At 39.5% G+C, this 23,929-nt stretch overlaps 1 protein-coding gene across 7 annotated transcripts in view; it reads left to right on the forward strand.

Annotated features, from left to right (window-relative positions):
- The window catches only part of SHANK2 (SH3 and multiple ankyrin repeat domains 2), a 509,303-nt gene that overhangs the window by 278,924 nt on the left and 206,450 nt on the right, over window positions 1-23,929 (forward strand). For all 7 annotated transcript variants that reach the window (XM_063437771.1, XM_063437775.1, XM_063437773.1 and 4 more), the window contains exons 12-13: window positions 2,120-2,277; window positions 8,639-8,752. In XM_063437771.1, the coding sequence (XP_063293841.1) occupies window positions 2,120-2,277; window positions 8,639-8,752 (272 nt within the window). The remainder of the gene's footprint in view (window positions 1-2,119; window positions 2,278-8,638; window positions 8,753-23,929) is intronic.

A 23,929-nucleotide genomic window follows, 5' to 3' on the forward strand; every position in this document is an offset into this window, starting at 1 on the left:
GCCATTTTAGCTTGTGCAGTATAGCTTTAAATTGACATTAGAACATTTTAAATGATGTAAGGCCAATGTCATCTAAGATAGTCTGCATGTGGCATTCTAGTGAATGCTGTGTCTGAAGTGTCTGAAGTGCCTGTTCAATTCTTGAAAAGTGATGAACCGCCACAATTTACATAAGACTGCATACATGGGTTTCTTAGCGTGATTATTGCTTCTGGACTTGATATGATGTGGAAGTATGTCTCAATAAGGGGAAAACCACATACAGCTGCAATATTTATGCCACAATATATAGATAGTGTAATGGTTCAGATTATTCAATATGGAATCATATTTTGTAACATTGTTTTTTGTTTTTTTTAATGATCATTCTTTTGGTATTTTATATGTGACTGAAGTTACAGATATTCTTTAAATTGCGTTACTATGGTTCCAATAACTCTCCTATAAGATGCAATGCAACATCAATGGCATTTCATTTGGGCCAGACATTACCTATAATCTATCTGCTTCTCCTGGTCTCCATCCTGGTTAGTAGGGGGCCCAGTAAAACAAATAAAAATAAATAACATGTAAATTGTGCCTTTCAACTTTTGCAGTTAAAGTCTGATTTTGTCATTGTAAATGTTATTTCAACATACTGAAGACTGAAAGACTGTAAGCAATCTCCTGTATTCCACATGGGGAAAAACCGTGGCAAAATCTGATTAATAAGCAATTCTGAATATTTAGTCGAGCTTGTTGTGCGTAAATGTGTACCTTCCTTTGGGAGACTTCTGAGCTTTTCTCTGTGACTTTTGCAAACTCACAGTGTGATGAATACTTAAAGAAAATCTGCACAACACCTAAAAAGTGCTGACGGCGACCGTAGCGATAAAACCCTGGTGCTCAGGGGCCATGATGTACAAGATACACAGATTGTGCATATCCCTATAATTTTGTGTGGCTACTGCAAACAAAAACAAAATGTTTAGATTTTTTTTTTATAAAAAAGAATTAGGTAAAAATAAAGTATTGAGTGATTTTCTAAAAATGTAAATTTTGTGCTGCTACACCCACTTACTTAATTGTTCTTTTGGCTAGAGATGATGCCATTGATAACAAATCCAGGTTTTATTTTATTTTTTGTTTTACACTCTTGCATGACAGCTCATATAGAAATTACGCTTTTAAACAGTTGCCATATTAATGTTCCAAGTGTGTCCTCTTAAACACAGAACTTGAGAACTAACACATTAATGGGTCTTCTTTAAATGAAGGTTATATGGCAATTCATCTGATTAATGGTCCAAAGTAGCTTCTATTTGGAAATTGATCTCTATAGTATTGTATTTGTATAGTAGTAGGTTATTTGATAAAGTCTAAGGTTTGTTTGTTCAAACGCCTCAGTTTAGAGCAGTGGAAGGTCTCAATCTGAAAGTGTGCCACCAACACATTAAGAGAGATTAATAAGAGTGTTTTTAATAGTGTCAATTATTTTAGCTCTCAAATCTGTACATATTAAATTGTTGTAAAGTGTCTAAACTAAATTTTTGAAAACATTTTTTCTGCCTGAATTCAGCTCCGTAGAAATATCAATTTTCGAAAAGTCGGCCAATCTTAGAGTGTCGGAAAAAAAGGAAGTGAAAGAGAACACTTACTTTCGCAAATGACAGGGCAAGTGAGAGAGAGAGAGAGAGAGAGAATTAATAAATTGAAAGGATGCCTAAACTGTATATGACTTGTCGCTAACTCCCTCAGAGCTGTAATAAACTGAATGCAGCCGGGAGAGGTACCTGGTGGACTCCATGTACAAGGTTTAAAGTGTTCAAAAACAACCTGTTTACTTACAAGGGAGGGGCTCCATAATACTAATGGTACCATAACCACTGCAGTTCACTCAATTCCAGGGATAGAAAGAAAATGGTGTGTGTATATATATATATAACTGCACAGGCATCTATTTGCTGTTGCATCATCCATCTGACTCTCCTTTGCAGTGTAATTGTTAGGCTGTGACTGGGTGGTGAAGCATGCGGTTTCTCCTAGGACATAGTAATCTGAAATGGAGGTCTATTAGTTAGTGGACAACCCTTTCGAAATTAAAATTCAGTTGTTGATGTGTTCCTGTGTTTCTTTTCAGCCCTGGTGCCAACAAAGAAGCTGTGTCTACATTGGATTATCAAGGTCCAAAACGCAAATTGTACAGTGCGCTTCCCGGGAGACATTTTATTGTGGTGAAACCGTATCAACCTCAAGGAGAAGGAGAGATTCCCCTTATTAAAGGGGATAGGATAAGAGGTAAGTTTTAAAGTATCTAAATAAGCTTGCAGTTTACTCATATCTTCCAAATTACATTACACAAAATCTGTATTTTCATTTTACGAACCCTTCAACGTTTCTAATGAATGTAGCTTTTAAATAGCAACGTGAAATTAATCTGTGTGCTAAACAACATTTAAAGGTTGGCATGTGCCAAAACAACCCTCTGTTCTACGGGCCCTCTTCTGAATGGGATGGAACTGATGAACAGAGATTTCCGTCATGTGTTTAATGAGCGGTTTGGAAAGGAAATCTGAAAAAGAAGCTTGATATATTTGAGCAGATGGCTTTGGCAGATTATCGCTTGGTTAATGAAATGAAGTGTATTGTTTGATTAGCAGTCCATCAGTCAAATTCTTCAGTGACAGATCGCCGAGATTTGACCCTCAGCAGGAGACAATGCAGAGTTGGCCCCAGCAGAAGGATTTCTTTTTTCCAAAACATTAGGTGCAAGTATCAATATATACAGTAAATAGCCCACACACTTGTTTGCATAAAATTAAAATGCCATGTTTTTAACTATTTATCGCATTCTGTTTTATGTGCATATTACATGTATTTTCTGTATAAAACGAATCATTGGGGGGTGTATTTGTAGATATATAATATATGTTTGTCTATGGAACTTACATCAAGGTTCTCCAAATGATATTCCCAAAGTGCATTTAAATGTTCTGTGGCCATCTGAAGAGCTACACTTGGGGTATGTGAAGGACAAGTGCCTTAAAATAAACGTCCAGCATCCCAGAGCTCGGTTCTAAAGCATTAGTGGTTAATATACATAGCAAGGAACCACCAAGGCCCTCATAATTGGATCTCAAGGACATATATTTTTTCCTTGACATGATATAAGCTACATACCATATTATTTTTATACCGTATTCCGCAGCAACTCACAGATTTGCCTGAGGCTGCGATTAATACAAGTTTTCTTTTTAGTAATGACCAGTCCATGAACAGAACAAATCCAGCTGTTGTGAGGTGTAGGATTTCATAGGGTTTAATTTGAATGTGTGTTTAAGGCTTTCATACAGTGATCCTTAACCCGTTTTTCTTTTTAGTGCTTGTAAGACAAAAAGAAAAGTATATAAATGGCATTAGCTTGGTGACACAATTGTAATCCATTTTATAATAAATTATGAATGAGACCTTCAGTAGATTCTTCCCAAATAAGTCTATTGCCATTTACCTAAGGAAGGTGTGAGTGCCACAGTAAACAATGTATTGTAGGCTGCTGCCTGGGGCCTGACCCATATAACTTAGCCAACAGGGACCCATTAAAATATTAAGGTGCCCAGGATCCCAAACCATGGGGTCACACGCTACTGTTTTAATTTAATATAATGCCCTAATTAGTACGTTTGCAATTTATTTTCGAAAAATCATTTTAATCTTATTTAGCCTTTATCGCTGCCCAATTTATGTTATATAAAAGGAAACCGGGATTATTGAGACATTTAAATGAGCACTTCATGGTGGATTTTCCTCCCATAACTTTTTATATATCCTTACATTTTCTTTAAAGAGTTGTCTTGTTCTTAATTACCAGTACATCATAAACTAACTTGCAGGCCTGTAATTGTTGGAAAAGACGCATTCTACGAAAAGTCCAAGACCATTTGAATGTTTGAGAAATTATTCAAAATAACGAATTTTAAAATACTTCAGGCAATACAGTAACACACGAAGGGGGCTGATAACTATAGGTTGATATGCAAAATTGCTGTTTCTTTCTAACTTTGTGTTCAGTTATCGTGCTTGTGCTATAGATGGGTCTATCTAAACAGTGTTTTGTTTTCTTGCTCATTTGAGAGATGGGTCCATCTAAAGTGCCCTTTAAGCATTAGGACGTTCCGCCTATCATGCCAACTCGGCTTGCGGGTATTCAGTGCATTAAAAGAATAGTAAAATATCCAGTGATCCATGGGTAGTGACACTGTACACATACACACATGCACACAGTATACGTGAATCATATGAAGACACACTTGACATACAATTATTTTTTATCAGGAATTCCTAATCATTTCTATTGCTGCTGCTGCACAGCCTTATGAAATTGATGCCATTGTTTGAACCTCAAACTAATTGAAAAACTACTAACCATGCAAAATGCTGCTTTATTCTTTGAGATAATTAATATGATTAGTCTTTTCGTGCCCTGAATTTGGAGCCTGAATATGCTCGATAAAGACTGAGAAAATGTTACCCCAGCAGTGATTGGGGTAATTCACTAACTTCAAGAGGTGGCTCCGATTTTGTGATATTCAGAAATGCCGCATTTGAAGTAACATTCCAATATGGATACTCATTACAAGTAATATAGGGCATGTTTAGAGATCGGTCCTGATAGGTTAGTGGGATTTTGAACAGTTTTTGTGTCTGAAAATAACTGTGTCCCGTGAAGAAAGTGTCTGTTCTTAATATTTGGGTTTAGGCTTTTCAGTGCCCATTCAGAGATTTCCATTCATCTGCAAGAAATTAGCACAGTTAGCAGAAATTGTGTTCAGAGAATTCAGAGCTTACAGAGTTATTCACAAAGGTGACAATTGAAGGTGAATATCAAATTCTTCCAGTTCGGTTATGTTGGTCTTAAACTTGAGATTCACTTTGAATTATCACTTTGCTTGCACTCTGTTAGTAAATTACCCCACCATCTTTACTGTAGGAGATTTACCCAATAAGAAAAGTTCTGACGTGAAACCAAAATTGCAATTAGAATAAGAATCTGGATGGTGAGCATTCTGGAAAATGTCCCAATTTAAAACTTACGGCAGCAATAACAATATCACTACATTAATGAGCTATTAAAGCACCTACACATGTATTTGCATACATTCTCAAGTCTTTGATAACTTTTAATATTTTATATGACAGCAGCCTGGGGATATCTATTTGCAGCACACAAACGTGTCACTTCCTGCTGTGTCTCACATCCCTCTGCTCCAAGAAAGCGCTTAAACAGAGCGTTGACTCCCCACATTTTTTTTTCTAATGCAGAGAGGAGGCAAAGAGTTTGATTTTGTTTTGCATGACTTTCAATATTTTTCTGTACAGAATAGAACTTGACAAATCCAGGTTTCCATAGCAACACATAAATTGTCGACCTGACACTTAAAATTTGTCTCTAACTCTCTGTCAATCAGGATATCTAATTTTTTCCAATGTCACTGGTTTAATTATTCCACCACCCACTGCTTCTCACTGGCTCACATGCTTACACACATACACACACATTTACAAACATACACATAAATAGTTATAGATACCATTGTTATACTGTTCACAATATACTGCTCAAGGTTCAAACTCAACAGTTCAGACATGGTTTCTTACTTGCTTGGCACCTCCCTCTGGTCCTGGATTCATGTCAGCCGCAGCTCGCTGCAGATGAACATAAAAGAATGGACAGCTCCAAATACCAAACTTCAGCATCGCTGGAGAAAAGTAAAACCTCACTTGTACTGATACTGGCTAAAAGTTTAAAAGCAAATTTAAGCAGCGTGATGGAGACGGCATGGGGGGATGGTGAGGGGTATATTTAAAAAAAAAAATTAAAAAAAAAAATCTCTTTCTGCAGGCAAACTTGCTTGTTCATAGATAACTTGAATATACTATACTTACCAATGAATTAGTGCATTTGGCTACATGAACATCTGATCTCCCCTCCCTTCTTGGAGATGACTGTATTCTTTTGACCAATCACAAATTAAAGTGTAAAACTGTTTTTCAGTTTTAGCGCACCCTTATACACATAGACATATATAATTGCCAGTTTGATTTTTTTCATTCCTTGTCTCCTTATGCTCACGCTTGGTGGCACCAATGAACAAGAGGAAATGGGAGATCTGCATCCTTGTCAAAGTCAGGTCCAGATTAAGAGCCCATTGGGTCTGGTGCTGACAATTATGATGGGCCTAATTACCAAATCTGTTTATCGACAGAAACCACTAAAAGAGTCATAGCTCCATCATGTATCTGGCGGACGTGGTGCTGGAGGGAAACTCACAGGATATAGCTATACGAAAACATATACTGTATGCCAATCTCTCACTTTCATTTTTCAAATAAATCCATAACCCCTTACAGCAGGTCTGGTGAAGCAAACTTTCAGTGTGTGGGCAAAAAAGGGTGGGCCACTGACGCGAGTCACGTTAACCAGAACTGCCCAAGGGGGTTAACATGCCCAAAAAAGGGGCGCATTTGCCCGAAGAATTAGGTTAGCCTGGTGTGAATGCACGTCAGGCTGCCTGCCAATCATGCAGTCTGGCCAACTAAGGGCATACCATGCAGACAGCACCCTGAGCTTGGCATAAATACTTCTAAGATGCGCTCGCTCCACACTTTGTAAGGACTGTCCCCTAGCACTCACTTGTCCACTCCTTTCCTAACCTTCTTACTAGCAGGCAGAAGCTTGTTATATGGTCTGGGACAGAGAAAAGGTGTATGTAGTGAAGAAAGGGAACATGCCACAGTGTTAGGGAGACTGAAGGAGCAAGAGCATTTGCATAGTGCGCAAAGTTCGCTTTACCTTAACAAATTTTATTTTCTGCCAGTCCACACACATTTTGTTCCCCTACATCCCTCTTAAGTTTCCATACTTAAGCAAGAGCACATGAAGAGTAGTGTGTAACAATGGGTCTATTCCATGGGCATGGAGCTGCAGCTCCATCAGCCCCTATGTTAATCTGGCCCTGGTCATTGTGTTAGAAGATGACCTGGCTGTCTCTGCGTGATACGGTACAGGGAGAGCTTTTCCATTTCCCTCGTATATATCCTCCTGGTGCACTGATGTATACATGCAGAAATAAAAGCTTTAAAAAATGAAGTTTGCAGGTTTGATGTGAGCTCTGCTCAGATAAAAAAAAATTATCTCTAATATTAATGATACTCAATGAACTTGCTTTAGTAAAGGTTTCTGGCAGTTGTAGTTCAGATGTCAGATTTTTACTGCAGTATCATGTCATTGTACAGGAATGTTTTAAGGTCAATAAAAATAGGGGCTGTAGTGGGTGCAGTGGAGATAGGAGGTATTGGGGTTAATATAGGTTGTAATGAGTGCAATATTGGCACCTGTGAAGCAGGACATCGGTGGGTGGGGTAAAAGGAGGTGGGCCACTGATGCAAATTATGTCACTGACACTGCCCAAATGGGTGAACCTGCCCAAAAAGGGGGTGGCTCTGCCTAAAGAATTGGAAGGTCACCCTGGCATGAATCACGCATCACGCAGGCTGGCCAAATAAGGGCGGACTACACAGATAGTGCTGTTTCAGCACCCTGGGCTCGGTGCAAATGATCTAATGATGCGCCTGCTCTACAATTTCTGGGGACAGTTCCCTGATGTCCCCCAGCACTCACTTGTCCACTCCTCTCCTCCTCTTCTTACTAGCAGGCAGAATCTCCTCGAATGACAGCTGGGACAGAGAAAAGGTGGATGTAGCACAGTGGGCAAAGCACCTTAACCTTAACTAACTTATAGTCAGCCAGTACACACACGTTTTGTTAACCTACATCCTTCCTACGATCCCATACTTGATTCCCTCTGCACAAAGCAAGACCGTGTGAAGAGTAGTAAAACAAACAGATTTTGTTTTCCTTTTTAAATCAATGGGCCTGTTCCATGGTCTTGGACATGAAGCTTCAGTTTTATCAGGCTTTTTGGCAGGGGTGAGTAGCAGAAATGCAGTAGGTTAAAAAATGTAAAAAAGATCCTTGAGCATGGACACAATCCTACCTCCCTTTTTGGACCTCGCAGATCTGTATAGTGGATAATGTTTATTGTATTGTTGTTGTGTTTTGAATGATTAGTTTTTATGATGGCTGTATGTTTGTAATAGGTGTCTGATGTGTATATTTGTGAAAAAAGACTAAATAAAGAATTGATATTTAAAAAAAAAAAAAAAGCTTAAGTTTTATTAGCCCCTGTTATTCCGGTCCTGCCTGTGATTAACTAATGACAGTTGTGGTAGAGCTGTTATCAGCATTGTCTGATTTAATTAACAGAGTTGCAGTTGGAGCGGACCTATGTTTCCCTAAAATCGCTGCTGAAATACAAACTACCCCCTTCAAAACCCTGATTTCGGCTCTGTCTTTTCCAATGATTACTGTTCTGATGGTTTTCTCACAGGAGACTCCTGAGTCTAATGCTGTCACTGTCCACTCTGGTAATATATCCTAAATTTCCAAATCTATTATGTTTGCTTGAATTTTGTGTATAAGACCAGCAACCATTGTGTCTTATCTTTACACATTGTCACCTTGTAGAATGCTGTGTTCACTATTTAATGTTTGTTAAATGATTTTTCTATAGTTTTTTTTTTATTTTTTTTCACTGTGTAGTTCTGAGCATTGGAGAAGGGGGATTCTGGGAAGGAAATGCCCGGGGTCATGTGGGGTGGTTTCCAGCCGAATGTGTGGAGGAGGTTCAGCCCAAACCAAGCGATGGACGTCCAGGTAAGCCTTCTTGGAATAAATAAAATTGTATATGATTTAAGCCATCCGTCTTCAAACTATGAGAATGGTGTGTCTCCTGCATAGGTTTAGTGAATTTGGATGTGAGTAGTTGTTACCTGGTGCTATCACGCCTGATTGGTGTATATCCAATTTACGCAGTATAAATTTGTACACTGTGTATTCTTAGTGAGGTATATGCGGTGGCATACAAGAGTGTATTCAGTTCAGTTATGATGAGACTGTACATGGTAGATCCCAGATGTTTTAAAACGACATCTTCTATGATTGTTTGTCATTCTAAAGGTTGGCAAAGCATCATGGGAGTTGTAGTTCTACAACATCTGGGGATCTACCTTTTGGACACCCCTGGTGTATGGTATGTAAGTGGTTTGTTAACAATGTTTCTCTGCTCTGTGCGTCAAACCAGGTGCAATGCTATGTGCAGTCATAATTGTATCACTATTATTTAACAGTACCTATGCTTTTTGTGTTGTGTGGATGATTATCTTATTATTTACACCCAACCCAAGAAGTGTCCGTTATTTAGTTACTCGGATGTTGGAATGGGGACCTCATCAATCTGTGCTACTGTGCTCCAAGATGTCCTAAGGCTGCTGAACCGCTAACAGAGCTAGGAGAGGGGAGAAAAGACATCATATTAACAGAGTGGTCTGACAACATAACGAAAATCAAGAACAAGAATTAGCTGACAAAGCAAGTCGTAGCTAGAGCCTAGGGAAACTTCTATCATGATACCTACTGTAAAGCATCTCTCCTCAATCGGTTATTTAGAGAGACCCCTCCGTAGTGCTGCTGGATATATTCTGCTTTGTAACAGTATCCATTATGCATTCTCTCTTTTCCTAGGAAGAGCACAGGCCTTGCTGTTTGCATTCCTGACCCACATTCAGATTATTAATTATTCGGGATTGCCTTTGAAAACTCAAATGGTTAAACATACCTCCTTCAACACCATTTTATTGGATGTAATGGTTATTAATGAAAGAGTGAATATAGCCCTTCCATCGATAATTTGAGTACTACTGCTATCATGTTCCCACCATTCATGGTTTTATCCTGAAGGCCTGATTCTCCTTTCCTTCGTCACAAAGCTCTGTATGCAATAAAATACTCCTTGTCGTATCCCCCAGAGATGCACTGATCTAGGAAGCTGTAGCAGTTATCCTTGTGAATATAGTGGGGGGAAGGAATAAGCACCGTTCATTACTTTTCTACAAAGAAAATTAATATATGTATATATTAAGTAAAGGGAAATGGTTAAATCAGAGAAAATACAAGGGCTTTATTTACTCAAACCTTCAACTTGCAATTTTATTACTCTGTTCACAAAAAAAAAATATTCAAAATAAAAATAAAAAAATAAAATATAAATGCTTCTTAGCCATGCAATTTGTTTCCAGTTTAGGGACTATAGATCAATTTTATTTGCAGCTGCCTATCTTTAAATAGGGACTCCTGTATGTACTGTAAGTGTCATTGCATTGATGTTTATATTTCAAAAGATAGGTGCTGATTTAAGATCAAAACCTGTGCTGTATTGTAGTATTTTATATTGTTTTTACTTTGAGAAAGTGTACAAACCTGTGAAGCATGTATTATGGGAAGGCAAAACACACACCTTTCATTCTTCGTGTTTCACCCTGACATACATGTCCCAGGCTGCCTGAGATTGATGGGTGTTACACTTCCAGGCTGCACCTGCTACTCAGATTGCTAATGAAAGCAGGATAACTCCCATCATTATCACGCTGCCTGAAGTATCTTTGCCTTCGTGCTGCCTTTAGACTAGAGACCCCACAATGCACAGTGTCAAGTCACACCATGCACTACAGTTGCCCCATATTGCTCAGGGTGACATCACACATCGCAATACAGAAATATGGGGCAAATGTGATCATGTAATGAATACCTCTCGTTTGATTTGCTGGATAATAAAGCTCTTATCATAAATGATGCAATCTCTCTTTAATGCATATTACATAGATCACCTTGCATAAAAAAAAAAAAATAGTGAAACTTGCTATTGGATTTATCTTTAGTGAAGGCTTTAAGTTTTCTTGAAGGAACACTATAGTATCAGGGATACAAACCTGTATTCCTGACGCTATAGTTCAAATATTGCTATTTAGGTGACAGGCTCCCATTGTTCCCTATTAAAAAGGTGTTTAAACTTACCTTTAGTCTAGTACCGCATGGATCTCATCATGGCTGGCTCCATTCCACTTCACCTCCTTGAGATCATTAAACTTGTGCTGCTAGCTATTGTGCATGCGTGGCAAAACGCTGTGCTATGCCAATCCGCATCTCCTCATAAATGTGTAAATGTAAAACACCTCAACTGAAAAACTTGTCATAGTTAATACCCATGGTATTATTAAAACTACTTCTCTCCACACTAGCACCAATGCCAGAATTGCCCATAACCATTGTCCAACTCTAGCCCTCTACAAAGCTGCAAATACATACATTCATAAAGATAGCTTCGCTGAGAATTTCCCCAGTCTGGAACTGTGAATGTGAAGAATAACATGCTGTGCTGCTTAATGTTTACTGTGTCCCTAACTACCCATGCTACATGAGCACCTATTTAATTCCCGACCTGCACACCAGTTAGAACTGCCGCCGTGTTATTCTGTGCTCATCCCATAAACCATGACAGCACTCAGTGTTAGTTTAGTGACAAAGACAAGTGCATGTTGTGTCTTATGTTGGATGAAACATATTTAAAGGGAAACTGGCCCTTACCAGGATTAGTAATATTTGTGTTTACGTCTCCCCTATGTTTAGCAACTATGTGTTTTTAATTTTTTTGGATCTGAAAAAAAACAAAAAACTTTTGGGCCTAAGTCCCTCTGTACTATACTAATGTCCCTCTCTGCTAGGAGCTCCATGTTGTTGGTGTGTCTGACTGTGTATCAGAGCTCCGTAACAAGAATACTCACATTGATGTATCTTTAACCACTTCACGACGTTGGGATGTGTAATTACATCCTAACTATACTGGGCTTTAACGCCATTAAGACATATTAGCTGGTCCTAATGCTTTGGTGTGAGCTGGGGCTCCGCTCTGTCAGCTAAAGTCATTTTTAGTGGGCCAAAGCAGTCCTTTTAAATGGGTCTTTAAATCCCCATCGATGGCAATCCATCATGAGCAGAGTTAGATCACTGTTCATACCAGAAGACCCAGATATCAATAGATAACTGGGTCTCCCCATTCATAGTGGCCCCATACTTACAGATGCACTGTATGCGGTGCTCGAACAGAGCGCTGCATGTAGCCCTTCTCCGTTAAGAACACTGTGGCTGTGCAGATCAAGCCCAGCTGTGATGATTCGTCAATTTCAGCTGCTGAAGGGAGAACCCCAGAGAGGTGGGTGCGAGAGATTTCCACTTGAGTATAGTAGAGTAATTTATTATTATATTCTGCGAAGCGCCTCTTTTCACACAGATCATTTTGCATATTCTTCTTGCCTGCTCCCCAAATGATTGTGGATGGCATGAATACAGTGAATGTAAAAAATGCCAAATTGGAATAATTATCAAAGTCGATTATGCTGTCAGTTCGGCTACTCTGGCCTTAAATGTGATATTCACTTTAAAATTCCTACTTTAGTAAAATAATCCTGTTAGCCTCAACACCATCTTTCAATATAAACATAATTTCATCACGTTTTGAAAGGAAATAGATTTTTTGTTAAATTAAGTATATGTAAAAAACTAAAATAAAAAAATAAAAATATATATATGTGTGTGTGTGTGTGTATATATATATATTCATCCCTACATTTAGTATATGACTGGATCCTTTGGCCATATACATACACCCTGGGTCAGACAGTTTGTTGGTCTGATGATGTGACTGCACTGTGCAGGGAGTGAAGCCGGGAAGACCGGAGAGACTACATATGTAGAGGCTTTCAAACACTGCCTGACCCAAGCTCTGTATGTGTATGGCAGAAGGACCTTATCATATACTAAAGGCAGGGATTCGTTTTTCTCATATATATATATATATTTTTTTTTTACCATATACTTAATTTAACACAGAATATATTTCCTTTCAAAACTTGTTGAAACAATCATTATACTAAAAAAACTGTGTTGAGGCGACACGTGTTCTTTAACCCCTTAAGGACACATGACATGTGTGACATGTCATGATTCCCTTTTGGTCCTTAAGGGGTTAATGGTTATGACAAATATCAATTTCTAGGCACATACAATAAGAAACTTATAAAAAAAATACAATTCATTTCTGTGTGAAGAAGCAAACAACATGAAATTAGCATTTCTTGTAAACTGAAAATTATTCAATGATAGTGTGTGAAGTCTTTAAAAGTGCCCCCCAAAATACCTAGTGGTTTCCATTTCCATTTCCATTCAGTTTGTTTCACATTAGGAAAGTATTTTAGAACCCAGATTGCTGGCTAATTAGTTCCTGAGTTTGCAGATCATCGAATGCAGATTAATTTTTAGAGATTACACATTGTTCTGAATGTCTTAATTTAAAGCCCTATAAATACATTTGTGGCTACTGTAGTGTTTTGCAAAGTTGCAGGACTCAAATAAAAGCAAGATTCAACTGCCTTACTTTTCCGTAGTTAGAAAAAAGGGGTTTAATCAATGAGCGCTAGTGGGAAGGCTGCTGAGGTTCAATCCTGCTGCACTCCAGTGTTCAGATATATGATTAGAAGGGGTTAACTGGCAATGGGTATGCATATTATATAAATACTTTTGAAGGTTAATAGGGATGTACATCTTCTGGTCGTGACATCTCAAACCTGACCGTTGTTTTTTTTTGTGCTGGGTCACACACTGTGCTTAGAAATTGTGTAGCAATGGAAGTTGGAAGAAATTAGCCTGCTAATGTATGCTCTATATAAAGGGATACTGGACACACAAGAGGCAATTCAGCTTGTTTTGAAATCCCTGATTTAGAACAGAGCTTTCCAGGATTGTTGAATTTGCACTTCCATCACCTTTGATTATAATGTGATAGTGCCAGGATGCCTGAAGATTATAGGTAATTACTCATGAAAGGAGACGAGCCAACATTTTAGCTATTCCTTGTCTATAGGGAGCAGAAAACCTCTTGATTGGGAAAGACTTTCAATACTCCATGGCAGTGATTGCCAACACTGTCCTCAAGACACACCAACCGTCTCTGATTGGTTAGTATCCCCACAGGAACAGACCTAAATGTCTAAATAATTGATTTTTGTTGTGCCTTATGGACTGCTCACCTTATTCAATATGCAGAGCATTATGGAAGTTGTAGTCCTAGGACATCTCGATACATGCATGTAGATGTAGATAAACGTTTTGAGCTCATTACAGTTGTGGTTGTGATATTTTTAGTTATCCTACATGGTATCTATGACTATACTCCAGTTTAACCCCTTGAGTCCTAAATGCAATGCATATGTCTTGATATCATTTCTGGATATTAACAATCTGTTCTGGCTTCTGGAGGGTAGAGTGAGTTAAACGCCATGCCTTGCACACACCACTCATGGTTCGCCCCATGTCCCGGAGCCTTAAGTATGACAGCATCTTTCCTTTAGCAGCACTGCCACCTGCTTTCAAACTGTGTAACTTGTCAGCTGTACAGGCTTCCCATTTGTTTTCTATCACCGATTCTTTCCTTTTACTTCTGTTAACTTTATATACTGCATGATAACAGAGATTATCTTTATGTTTTAGAACCATATGTACATTCGCGTATATTATCTATATGTATTAGAAACATATTAGAAACTCGTGCCGATGCCGATTTTTTTTTTTTTTTTTTTTTTTAATCATTTTGGATTGATATGGTTCTGATTTTCAAATTTGTCCAGTTCTGAAGTATTTCAGTCAAAATCTGTTTGATTTAATTTCACATTTTGGTTCAATCTAAAAAAATGTAAGGAATGTCCTAAAATAAATGAAAAAAAAGTGATTCAAAGTTGGTGCTAAGGGGCAATGAATTGTGGCTAGTAGACTTGTGCACAGCAACAGATATTCAATTATTTAGAATTCTAAACAGTTTGAACTTTTGAAATGTTTCTGTTCTAAAGAATTCCGGTCAAAGTTCAATTTAAAATTCAGAGATTCAAAATGACCCAGAAATGGTTGAAGATCTTCCAAATTTAAAGGCACATTCCAGTGCTCAAATGCAAAATAAACAAAATCACTGTTTAATAGATATACCACAATTGAAAACGCACATTTATAGGATTATGCATTTTATTCATTGGGTGTATATATAAAAACAGTTTGAAAAACCTGCAGATCTTTTGTCTGCTGTCTTTGCTAATCCACCCCTTCTAACCCCGCCCAGACTTTCTGTGGCTGTCCAATCACAGACTCCCAATGCAGCTCAATGAGAAGTCTTTGCAAGGCAGGTGCTCTGGGCAATTGCCGCCTCTGCACTTTTTGTAAAATGAAAAAGAGAGGACACACTCTTCACACATAAAGCTTTTCAGCAAGTTAAAGTGCTTTACTGGTCTGGAGTGTCCATTTAAATTGAAACCGTAGCAAATCTTCAAGTCTACTAATCAAGTGAGTTGTTGGTTGCTGATATCTCTTGAAAATATTTAGGCTGAAAAGGAGTCCAGGATGACCAACTCAGCAAGTTTTTTCTCTTAATTCTATTTTGATCGGAATTAGGCAACTTCCCTAAATTCACAGGCTAGGCTAGGGACTAAAATCCCTAATGTATAATGATCTCCAGACCCTGTGATGGATTCCCTAAATCAGTCAGCAAATTAGAACAATTCCCCTCCCCCTTTGTATCATACATTGGAGATGTATTCACTAAATTGGAAACTGTAGAGAATTGACAAGGAGATTGAGAATGTTGGGTTAAACTTTGCTAACCTCTTACCAGTTCTTCCCAACCGTGTGTGTCTCAGTATTGGCTATCCCTCACTTTATGCCTATGTATGTTCAATTGAAGGGACACTATAGTCGCCAAAACAACTTTAGCTTAATGAAGCAGTTTTGATGTATAGATCATGCCCCTGTAGTCTCACTGCTCAATTCTCTGCCATTTAGGAGTTAAATCACTTTGTTTATACAGCCCTGGCACACATCCCTGCATGTAACTTACACAGCCTTCCAAACACTTTCTGCATAGAGTCATCTAATGTGTAGATGTCACTTCTTGTATGTCACTTCCTCTATTAAAAATACTGTTTAATTTAGAATTTCACATCTCCTGATCTGCAGGGCCGGTGCAAGGATTTCTGCCGCCCTATGCAAAGATCAATTTTGCAGCCCCCTCATGTCACTCACTCACTGGCAGACACACACACTCACTGGCAGACACACACACTCACTGGCAGACATACACTCACTCAGACACACATTCACTCACAGACACAAACACACAAACTCTCTGACAGACATACACAAACTCTCTGACAGACATACACAAACTCTCTGACAGACATACACAAACTCTCTGACAGACATACACAAACTCTCTGACAGACATACACAAACTCTCTGACAGACACACACACTCACTTACAGACACACACACACACACACTCACTGACAGACATACACTCACTCAGACACACATTCACTCACAGACACAAACACACAAACTCTCTGACAGACATACACAAACTCTCTGACAGACATACACAAACTCTCTGACAGACATACACACACTCACTTACAGACACACACACTCACTTACAGACACACACACTCACTGACAGACACACACACACTCACTGACAGACACACACACACTCACTGACAGACACACACACACTCACTGACAGACATACACTTACTGACAGACACACACACACTCACTGACAGACATACACTTACTGAGAGACACACACACACTCACTGACCGAAAAAAACAGGGCCAGAGCGAACTAGGCATTCATTAAGAGCGCCGGCCTGCTGGGGGCGCCCACCGGGATATTTCCTGGTGGGCTCCCCTTCTTGGAGGAGCCCTGTCACGGGGGTCCCAGGAGGTGGCCATCTGGCCCCCTCAGGGTGCCACCTAAGTTGTCCTTCAGTATGGCAGAGTAGGAACCTTCTTACCTTGATGGCAGATGCCTGCTCTGCCAACAAATGCCGGTACCGGTGACCGGAGGAGCCAGGAGAAGGCAGGCAGTGAGGGAGGCTCTTCTTGCAGCTTCCCACTCCTCGCTGCGCGTCCTCTGTGTGTGTCTGTCAGTGAGTGTCTGAGTGAGTGTATGTCTGTCAGTGAGTGTGAGTGTGAGTGTATGTCAGTGAGTGAGTGTATGTCTGTCAGTGAGTGCATGCATGTCTGTGTGTGTGTGTGTGTATGTCCAGGGCCATCTTTAACGCGTGGCAAAATGGGCAGCTGCCCCGGGCCCAGTTGCTCCTGGGGGGCCTCGCTGCCCACAATAATATGCTACATATTTTTTTGCCTCCGTAGTCCTTCATTATGCGAGTGGCATCGCCGCATAGTGAAGGAGTCGAAGGAGGTTACTTGCTCCTCCTCCCGATCTCCTCCCGTCACTCCCGACCTCCCCTGCCTTTTACTTACACGCGTTGCGGTCTCCCCCAACAACAGAGCAGCACCGCGAACCCTGAGCCCAGGCCCCAAAGCACTGATCCCTGAGCCTGATGTATTCAGAACTGTAAGTATTTAAATTAAAGTAATTCACTGAAGATATATAACTTGGTAATTTTATGAGGGTGAGGGGACTGGGTGGTTAGAGGGAGGAGGATTAGGGAGGTGTGTTTGGAAAAGTGGAGGAGGGGATGAGGGGTCAGTATTGTACTATCTCTATGTACACATTGTTTAAAAAAAATAAAAGTAATCTGTAAAATACTAATTATTTGTGTCAGAAGTTGTGCTTTTTTAATTTTTAGAATAATGATAATAGGGGCAGTATTACACAATTTGTATATGTATAAAGAAAAAATATATAACGGTTGTGTAATACTGCCCCTCATCCCCCTCCAACCAGCGCCGAAATTAGCACAAATTAATTAAATAAAATGGCTGTATCATTATTCTAAAAATTAAAAAAGCACAACTTCTGACACAAATATTTTGTATTTTACAGATTACTTTATATTTTTTATACATATACAAAGTGATCTGCAAAGTACAAAATGTTTGTGTCAGAAGTTACTGACAGACACTCACTGAAAGACTTACACACACACTGACAGTCAAACACTCACACACTAACTGACGGACACTTACTGACATACATACATACACACAGTGTCCAGTGTGGGGCAGCTCCGCATTCCTCCAGCACGCTGTTTAGTATGCCGGGGCCGGAATGATGTCTTATTCCGGCTCCCAGTCCCAGCATCACAGAGGGGAGCGCAAGGGAGTAGTGGGAAGCTGCAAGAAGAGCCTTGCTCACCGCCTGCCTTCTCCTGGCTCCTCGGTACCAGAATTTGTTGGCAGAGCAGTCATCTGCCATCAAGGTAAGAAGGTGCCTGCTCTGTCATACTGAAGGACAACTTAGGGGGCGCCCTGAGGTGGCCAGATGGCCACCTCCTGGGCCCCTGTGACAGGGCTTCTCTGGGCGCCCCCACTTTTGGGTGCCTGGAGGATCGGCCAAGTGCTGGGGGGTGGGCAACGGGGCTTAAGGGCGCTGCGGCCCAAGACAGGGGGAGCCCACCAGGAAATATCCTGGGGGGGCGCCTCCAGCAGGCCAGCGCCCTAGGTTAATGCCTAGTTTACCTAACGATTGCGCCCTCCTGCAGGAGATAAAAACTTTTAACGTAAGTTACATGTGATTGAAAATGAAACGATTTCTTTTCATGCACGCTGTGTGAGTCACAGCCAGAGGAGGTGTGGCTGGGGCTGCATAAACAGAAACAAGTGATTTAACTCCTAAAGGGAACATAATTGTGCATTGATACTACATGGGCATGATCTATACACCAAAACTGCTTGATTAAGCTAAAGTTGTTTTGGTGGCTCTAGTGCCCCTTTAATTATATCCTTTTAGGAATATCAAATTAAAACTGATGCAAAAGTAGCCAAATTGTGGTGATGGCTGAATTAGAGAATATTTACAGATCATCTATTTTGCCTCAGTTCCTTTTTCTTTTAATTCAGATTTATTTTGAGAAAATGCAGTTTTTTTTTTTTTTAGAGTTTAGTGAACAACCCTGAATGTGTGCTCTGCCTCTTGACATTTTCATTGAAATGTGTACTGTACTGTCTGACCATTAGATGGCACTACATCAATGCAAAAGAAAATGACGGTTAGAGCATCCTGCACCAAATTCTGCAACAAAGATGTGAATATTGATACATTGTGTTCTATAAAGATATATTTATGTTGTTAAAATCTTTTAAAAACACAATGTATCAATATTCACAGTCTATCTAAAACAATTCTGCATCTGTCTACCTATGTTGGAACAGTCTACCTAAACAATTCTGTATGAGAGATGAGCACAAATACATTTCCTGTGGACACATATACAATTATAGAATATTATTTCTATAATTTTATTATAGGACACCAATATATGCTGGAAACAATGTATTTCATAGAACAGGGATAGGTCACCTGTCAGGACTCTAGATGTGGACTATACTCCTCTGATGCGTTGCCAGCTTCTTGGCTGCTAGAGCACTATGGGAAATATAGTCCACAACATCTGTAGTGCCAAAGGTTGCCTACCCCTGTTATAGAAGTATTATGTTCCTGACCTACGATGATATATATTGGAGCCGCAAGCATATGGTTGACTAGGAGCACTGGGAGTTGTGTTCTGTAAAATCTGCAACTTGTGCCAACTGCTGTAAAATCCTATTATACATCCACCTGGTTCATAGTGGTATATACAATGTATCAGGCACAGAAAAGGTTTGTTCTCAAACGGTTATACAGCTATTCAAACTCCAATAGCTCTAACCTGCTAAAATCGAATTTCCAGATGATAATTTGTAAAACAAAATCAGAATCTTTACTCGTCAAAATGGCTGGTAGAACGATGGCATATTTGTATTCAATTCGATTAGATCTTGAAATGCAGATTAGGTCGAATTAAATGCTGTGCCCGAGTTCACAATAAGCTAACCCACATCTGCTTTGATTCATGTGTTACTTCAGTTACATTTCCCAGGTGAACTATTAAATCAAGCACTGGGTGAATCTACTGGTATAAGTTCGTTTTCATATTAAAAATATCCTCACAAACACACCAGAGTTCCATAAATAGGAGTAATCAAAATGTTTTTTCAAAAGTAATTGGAGTAGAAGCTATGCAGGTGCGACATGAATTGGCCGATTTTCAACAGAATTTGATAGAAGTTGTGTGAAGGAATTGATTCTGCTTGAAGGGCTTCTTGAGGCACCAATGCCACCAATGAAGTGGTACTAGTGCTTTAAAATTAAATTCATATCAAACAGTGCATTGTAAGATATTCCAACTCATTCTATAATTGTTTCAGTAAAGTTTGTGTATTATAATCGACCGAGAACTGCAATTTAGTTTATCGTCAGATGTCAATTTTTCTTATCACTGAGCATAACTGGAATGCTAGCTTTATCCGTATTCACTGAAAAGTCCAGTAGCCAATTCCAGCACAGCTTTGAGTCCACATACAAGTTGCTTCTGTGGAGACTGCACAGTGGCTGGTATTTATCAGCCTATCCTGGTCTTTCCAATGTTCTCACTGGGAGCTCTAACCTAACATCACTGTTTAGTAGATATACCCCAAATAAAAACTTCCATGCATTTAATTATGTATTTTTCCATTGGGGGCATATCTAAAATCAGTTTGCAAAATCTTCAAGGAACACTATAGTCACCTAAATTACTTTAGCTAAATAAAGCAGTTTTAGTGTATAGATCATTCCCCTGCAATTTTACTGCTCAATTCACTGTCATTTAGGAGTTAAATCACTTTGTTTCTGTTTATGCAGCCCTAGCCACACCTCCCCTGGCTATGATTGACAGAGCCTGCATGAAAAAAAAACTGGTTTCACTTTCAAACAGATGTAATTTACCTTAAATAATTGTATCTCAATCTCTAAATTGAACTTTAATCACATACAAGAGGCTCTTGCAGGGTCTAGCAAGCTATTAACATAGCAGGGAATAAGAAAATCTTAATTAAACAGAACTTGCAATAAAAAAAGCCTAAATAGGGCTCTCTTTACAGGAAGTGTTTTTGGAAGGCTGTGCAAGTCACATGCAGGGAGGTGTGACTAGGGTTCATAAACAAAGGGATTTAACTCCTAAATGGCAGAGGATTGAGCAGTGAGGCTGCAGGGGCATGTTCTATACACCAAAACCGCTTCATTAAACTAAAGTTGTTTAGGTGACTATAGTGTCCCTTTCAGTTCTCTTGTCTTGTGCCTTTGCAAGCCCTCCCCTTCTAACCCCGCCCAGACTTTCTGTGGCTGTCAAATCATAGACTTCCCAGTGCAGTTCAATGCAAAGTCATGTGCTCTGGGCAATTGCTGCCTCTTGAGGTCAGCTGAATTGAGCTAACGAAACCAGGAAGTAACATTATCTGTTGTCTGCTTGAAAGCCAGGGGGTGTAACCAGGTTAATTTATAAAAGTGTCAATTTCTATTGAAATCTGCCCTTCTTGCAAAATGAAAAAAGAGGACACACGTCACACACAAAGTTTTTTAGCAAGCTAAAGTTCCTTAGGGGTCTGGAGTGACACTTTAAGCTATTTGCTGCCACTCCTCTGTATTGCTACTGTACTGTCTGTCATAGAAAACTAATGATTTTTTAGACCATACAAGCATTTAGAATTTAAATGAATAAAATAAATAGGGATTAGGAGTGAGAGAGGCAAATATCTGCAGCTATAACAAGTTTTATAACCTGTAGCAGAGTTCCAGGAGATTCCTTGCGCCATAAACTGTACGTGGAGTATAAGTGATTATGCTGCTTGTATTGTTCCCTTAACATTTTCACAAATAGCATTGGGATGTAACAAGCACTGGCTTGTGTTCTCAGCATTGATGGGGAAAATTGAAGAGTATCTGCTAAGATTTAGGCAGTGTTGGTATTTGCAGTGTCTGTATTGCAATCTTAACTAAGCAGACATGATTCGATACCTTTACAATGACCTTGTACATACGCAGAGGAACTTCTCTATGCTCACTGTACATGACTTATGCTGAGATTCAAATGCACATTCCACCGCTACACAATGTTTCATATTCCAGTAAATACTCTTGAGATGTCAAGGATGAATATTTGTTCAGATTGTGTACATAAATGTTACCTAGTGACAAGTCCGCTGTGGAGTCTGACCATTAGTAGTTCTCCGTTGTCATGGGGATGTTTGTGCTGAAGATTTGATTGTACCATCTTGATGTGAATCATAGTTTCTCGGAATAGGCAACTGTTACCTCCCTGCAGCTACTGTGCAAGTGAAACAGAAGCCATCGCTACCACCCCAACTTTACCTTGACAGGCAGCAATCTATTCTTGTCTCCAGTAAAATGCTAATACCTTGTTCCTCTTTCATTTTCTATATTCTTTTGTTTCATCTTTCTCTTTTTGAACCAGTTAATTCCATGATCACAAACACAACTTGGCAACAATAAAAAAGGTCTGGGTTTAATAACCTATTGTTGGTGTGTTGTTGTTGTGTTTTTTTGTTTTTTTTTTATTACTATTATTATTTTTAGAACATCAACCAAGTCTGCATCACAGTAAAATCAGTATACAAACAGATCAAACAAATGAAATGTGACAAAGATGATAACATAAATAGAAGCAAGAGGTGTGGAGGGCAATAATCAAATAAAATTCAGTTTATGAAAGGCAGTAGGCAATCCATCACAAAGCTATGACCCCCAGTTGTCACTTTAAGTGTCTGTATACACAGAAGGACTGCCAGACCGTTTACATAAGTGGATTCATTGTGTTTGTCACAATTTGCATGGAACTGGCAGTTACAATGTCCTTCTCGTTAACTTGGAATGGACGTATGGAGCTAATATGTTGCCACAGAATATTATAACTAACCTTTAATTTTAAAGTTACAGATAATCTATAACTTTAATCAGTAACTGTATGTGCAAGTCAAAATAAAACATAAATACAAATTATTATAAAAGACAGAATGGGTTTGATTTGATGCCAGTTGTAGGGTAGTCAGGGGGTGCAAGTCAAAACTAAGAATCGAAGACTGAACATAGAACTTATGCTGGCTTATTCACTAAAGTGAGAAATTAAGGCAAATTCCAAGTGAATTTCAAATTTAAGGCCAAAGTAGCCAAACTGGGGAAATTCTCTAAGTCAGCTGTGCTCTCTGTTCAACTACTCTGGCCTTAAATTTTAAATTAACTGTGAATTATCACTTTAGTGAATAATCTTGATTGTCTCATTTATGTAGATTGTAAGCTGCGATCTTTCAGTGTTTCTTTCTCTGGTTCTGCCTCTTCTCCCCAACCCATCTCTGTCAGCGTTCCCCAAGGTTCAGTCCTTGGTCCCCTACTGTTCTCCATTTATACTGCCTCCCTTGGTAAACTCATCAGCTCCTTTGGCTTCCAATATCATTTCTATGCAGTTGATACACAAATCTACCTGTCCTCTCCTGATCTCTCCCCGTCCCTCTTGACTCGTGTCTCTGACTGCCTCTCTGCTATTTCTAACTAGATGGCTGCCCACTTCCTTAAACTCAACTTGTCCAAAACAGAACTTCTGGTCTTTCCTCCCTCAAGTGTTGCTACTTCCGTGTCTGTCTCCCTCACAAGTCAACGGCGCCACCATCACCTCTACCTCGCAGGCTCGCTGCCTAGCTGTTCTCTTTGACTCAGACCTCTCCTTCACCCCTCATGTCCAGTCGATCGCTAAATAATGCCCCTTCCATCTCAAAAATATAGCGCGCATCCGCCCCTATTTAACACCGGACGCGGCTAAGGTGCTGGTCCATGCGGTTGATCTTTCTCGCCTTGACTACTGCAATCCCCTTCTCAGTGGTCTTACCTGTTCCCAGCTTGCGCCATTGCAATCTATAATGAACGCAGCAGCAAGGCTCAATTCCCTGTCTGCTGTCTGTCCCTACATTGGCTTCCAGTTAGATGTTGGGCTCAATTTAAGATTCTGGTGCTTGCTTACAAGTCCCTACATAATGCTGCTCCAACCTACCTAGCCTCCCTAATACACAAGTATGTCCCGTCCAGACCCCTGTGCTCTGCCGAACACCTACGTCTATCCTCC

The sequence above is a fragment of the Pelobates fuscus genome, chromosome 12 (genome assembly GCF_036172605.1).
Source record: "Pelobates fuscus isolate aPelFus1 chromosome 12, aPelFus1.pri, whole genome shotgun sequence".
NCBI classification, from domain to species: Eukaryota; Metazoa; Chordata; class Amphibia; order Anura; family Pelobatidae; genus Pelobates; species Pelobates fuscus.